This window comes from Epinephelus moara, chromosome 22 (genome assembly GCF_006386435.1).
Source record: "Epinephelus moara isolate mb chromosome 22, YSFRI_EMoa_1.0, whole genome shotgun sequence".
Taxonomy (NCBI): domain Eukaryota; kingdom Metazoa; phylum Chordata; class Actinopteri; order Perciformes; family Serranidae; genus Epinephelus; species Epinephelus moara.
In genome coordinates, this window is record NC_065527.1 from 4,474,434 (window position 1) to 4,479,361 (window position 4,928).

A 4,928-nucleotide genomic window follows, 5' to 3' on the forward strand; every position below is an offset into this window, starting at 1 on the left:
ATGTCGTCCAAAATCATGAAAAAAAGTCATAGTATAGTGTGTCGTCCAAAATCATGAAAAAAAGTCATAGTATAGTATGTCGTCCAAAATCATGAAAAAAAGTCATAGTATAGTATGTCGTCCAAAGTCATGAAAAAAAGTCACAGTATAGCATGTCGTGTCGTCCAAAATCATGAGTCAGAAGCAGAAGCAGAATTGGTTTTATTGCCAAGTAGGTTTTCACATACAAGGAATTTGGTTTGGTGTATTGGTGCATAACAAAGATTATAAAATATATAAAAATATAGATTAATTATAAAAAGAAAATACTATAAACAATTGAATGTATAATCTGATAGCAAATAACAATAATAATAGTAATATAAAAATATGTACACTGTAAACATGAATGAAAATTATGAAAAAACATCTTCGTATAGTATTACATCCAACATTCTCCCGTCTTCATCATCTCTCTCTCTTTCCTCCTAGCATCAAGATGGTGCTGATGTGGACCAGCGGTGACACCTTTAAAACAGGCTACTTCCTGCTCACCCAGGCTCCTGTGCAGTTCTGGACATGTGGCCTGCTGCAGGTCTTCGTGGACTTTGCCATCCTGTTCCAGGTTTACTACTACAGCCGCTACCCACAGAAGCCAGTGTCCCACACCGTCTCCCACACCACCAGTGCCAAAGCCCTCTGAAAGCCACTCCGAGCTCTCTAGGGACATGTCAACACCAGTGAGGAAGCACTTCTAGAGGTGCTGTGGACATGTATAAACATACATGAGTGCCGACGCACCTTGAGACGATGCAGGCTGCTCACCCTCACCCTCAAGTATACATAAAGACACATACAAACCCATAAATAAGGCATGAACATACACAGACTCTCAGAGGTGTTGGTGTCAAGCAATACCTGAGGAACACTTGTTACAAACAAACTCAACCTTTTTGTTTTATTTATCCTTCTGAATTCTTCTCAAAGTGGCAGTATGCTTGAGTTTCGGAATGCAGACTTCTCAAAGAATATATCCTTGAATCGACCTGTGCATGTGGAGATTAGTATGCGCATACATGAATATATACAGTAAGCTACAGCAGATGTACGCACTGAAATCTGCGCTCAAGGAATCGTGGACCTGCTTCTCTCGTCCACATTTAGCCGATGATTGTTGCATGGACCCCTTTGCCTTAAAACACGAACATTCAAACATGGCTTGCTGCATTACCAGCAATATAAATGTATGAATCAATCACAGAAACAAATCTTGATATACAACTTTACTGAATGTACAAAATGACTTTTGTTATTTTGTTGTTTTTCCCAACACAGTGGAGAAATGCTGGTCAGTCTACCACTTGTTGGACAGATGGTTGCCATGTGCTGTGACATGCAGCCTCAATCTTGTGGGGTAACACAGGGATGGAATTGTAATGAAGTAGAGGCAATCAGAATTTACCAAAAGAAGAAACATCCCAAAGGCATGAAGATACAATGTACTGGCTTCTAAAAGAACAAGTGGTCATAAACAGTCATAGCCTCGATGGTGATGGAGTTGTGAGAAGATTAAGCTTTGTATAAAAAGGGGTTCAGTTGTCGGAAACATCATGACCAATGTTCAGGCTGCGTGCAGTTGGCTGTCGAAGGTCAATGCCAAGATTTTTGTACTGAAGCTGTTGATGACATTTCGTGTATAATGTTGTTCATTTTCATTCCACAAATTTCAAAACCACAGGAGTCATTTCAGCCCCAATATCTCACTAGTCTTAAGATGCATTTAGACTGAACACAAAGCAAAGTTAAAGCAATACTTCACTCACAATTCACCATATGTATACTTGATCTTACCTTGAATTCATGAAGAAAATGTTGTTTTTCATACATCCCACCATGATTAATGGAGAATCCAGAAAAAAGGCAAGCATTCTAAATGAATTGAAGTCATTGGGAACCAGGTTTAACAACAGAAAAACTATATCAAAGCATCCATTTACAAACTTTCACACAACTCGTGCAGTATAATCCAAGTCTTATTTATCCAGTCGTATGCTCAGTGCTCAGTCTCATACACAGCCAAGTAATGTGCCTGGACACGTGCATGCTCAGGGCGCACTACTTGTTGGCGAAAGTGTTGGGTTAAATAAGACTTGGATCATACACAGGGCCCCAGGAATGCTGCTCAAAAAATCTCCTGTGGCCCAAAAAGTGTTTTCCATTGTAAAAGAGACGTCTATAAAACTGTTGACAAGACACCTCAAGCTGTAAACAAAGTCAATTATGACCCTTTCTGAAATTATTTGTTTAACCATGGAGATTTATTATTTGTAAAACTGTTCTAAAGCTGAAAAAAATTATCAAAAATTCCTCAACATCATTACTGTGTAAAGTCTGTGAGCCGAGCGGGAATTCACCGGCAAGGCCAGCGGGAGAAACATTTCTGCGCATATTCAATGGACCGCATACCGCGGAAATAAACCCCAAAGCTAAAAACTGCTTGTGTCAGGCAACTCCATTCTCTATCTAGATGTTATTAAACATCTGTAATCATACTGCACAGGTTGTGTGAGTGTTTGTAAACGGATGTTTTGACATAGTTAAACACGGACCCCATTGACTTTAATTCATGAAGAATATCCTCCCTTTTTTGGATTCTCAGTTTACCACGGAGGCATTTGAGAAAAACAAAGTTGTCCTCATGAATTCAAGGAAACATGTGGTAGGTAATTGATGTACAAATTGTCATTTTACAAGTTAAGTATTCCTTTAAGATGAGGCCAAACTGCATACAAAGTCACATGCTCAGGGGAGGGCAAAGTGAAGCAAGGACGATTCAACGTGAGCTGAAAATGTGTACACTTAGGAAAAATCTGGTTTGGTCATTGTATGAATCCACTTCATAAAAGTACAGGGACAAACTGAGAGGAACGGGAGTAAATAAGAGAACTGGAGTTCCTGCAAGATGTGAGATCATTCAGAGGCTTGACATGCTCTGCACTTGCTTATTTTTCCCTCTTAGCTGCTCAGCATTGTGGTCTGAACAATCTGGGGTCGATGTGGCATTAGTTCAGCTGTTACGTCTGTCTGTAAAAAATGTTATAATAACACAGGAAATAGCTGAGATCTGGAAATGCAACTATCAAAATCAGACAATCTCAGAGATGATTGTTTGTGAATGCAGTGGTTATTATTACAGCCAAATCATCTCTTTTCACAGACAGATACTTTTGAATATATTCACCAAAATCATATTGTCACCTCGGATCATATTGGCTGCCCGTAACACCGACTGGCCAGTTTATTATTTATCCTGCAAATCCAATAACATCCCCTGATATCCCCACTCATGCCTCCACATCCCTGTGTGGGGCTGCTTTGGACAGGTTGTTCTCATCACCATTTTGTCTCAAGAAATTAATTTCCTGTTCAGATGTAGCAGCAGCCACATAACACAGTGAAGATTTTGTTTGTTACTGTTGTTGTTTTGTAATCTTTCTCTGGGGAGGAGAGAAATGCCAAACCAGGAGGTGTCAGGACTGTCAGCCCTTCAGTGAACTGTGTACCAGAGCAGACCTGATTCTGTCCTCCTCTTCGAAGCCTCAAGAAACGGAAACTTCCCTTTGCTCCAGAGGGACGTGGCAGGACTTTTCTATGAATATTTCTTTCCTCTCTTAAATATACAAGAAAAATATAAGGTGGCTTCTTGGTTTCTTAGCAGTGGATGTGCACTTTTCGTGTTCACATCTGTTTAGTCACCCTATTTATTTTGTTTCCCTTTTTTATAATCTTCAAATGCCAGTGTAAGATGGTGTGTGGCTGTTGTTTATTCAGACAGTGGTGAGGGTGACTGTGTTGTATGGATTATGTGAGATACCTGACAGGTTCTTGTTGTGCTCAACAGGATCAAAATGACCTCAGAATTTCACTTTATTTATTGTTTCATCCCATGTATCTTATTTCCTTTTTATACACTTTGTTTTGTATCATTTGGTGTATTCATTACATGGTGTGAAGGTGATTTCCCATAGAAACGGCCAAGCTGTGTATTGTCTTATCTGTGAAACCCACACCTAGTTTAATAATGTACCAAAAATACCATTACCAGTATGTTTTATGCCATTTTTTACTGTTACATTGTCGTTTCATTTTTTTTTAAAACTGCCAATTGTCCATCTTAATATTACTGACATCCATCAACACTTGAGGCTTTTTAAAGGAGTTGTGTGCGACATTCAGATGATTAATATAGCAGCAAACAGCTATTTGTCACAATCCCGTTGCATAAATTATAATCCGAATGTCTCTGTACTTTGCTGGGTAGCCAGTCTGGCCATGCGTGCATGTTACGGCATGAGTCCCTTGCTGTCACTTGATTTCTTCTGTATTCATTTATTCATTGTATGAAAAATGTGCTTTCACTGCACGTTTCTTTATGTATGAATATCCAGAGCTGATACTGGCTATCACCAGCTGACCTATCAAGTTAATGATAGCTGCCACATTTTGCAAATATTTACAATTTGTCAAGCATGTGACCACAAATCCAATATTAAAATCTTCTACAGTAAAGGCGACAATTTAACATGTATAAACAGTAAACTAAACTAAACTAAACCCCTACGTACATTGTAAAGAGTGCCCCAGGAATTAGGAATGAGTCCTAAAACCAAGAAACGAGTTAGCATCCTAGCACTCCCGGATCCCTCATCTTGAAATCAGTGGGTTTCTGTTAGATGTCTGAAATAACGTCTGTGTTTAAAGGGAAATTTCGGTTTATTTCAACCTGTCTCCTATCGTCCTAAATTTGTTTCAAGTGACTATTGACATAAAAATAATAGTTAGCATGTTAGCTGTTAGCCTAGATACAGCGCATAGTAGCTTCAGACCTGTTAAAACGTAAGTGAACGGGCAACCTTCAAGTGCAAAGTTAGTCCACTAAACAAGCTTTT

The 4,928-nt window shown here is 39.1% G+C and overlaps 1 protein-coding gene across 2 annotated transcripts in view; it reads left to right on the forward strand.

The window, feature by feature from the left end:
- Positions 1–4,797, forward strand: part of LOC126384457 (solute carrier family 66 member 2) — a 48,802-nt gene extending 44,005 nt beyond the window's left edge. For both annotated transcript variants that reach the window (XM_050035567.1, XM_050035568.1), the window contains one exon: positions 472–4,797. In XM_050035567.1, coding sequence (XP_049891524.1) covers positions 472–682 — 211 coding nt within the window. In that variant the 3' untranslated portion in view covers positions 683–4,797. The remainder of the gene's footprint in view (positions 1–471) is intronic.
- Positions 4,798–4,928: the final 131 nt, after the last annotated feature.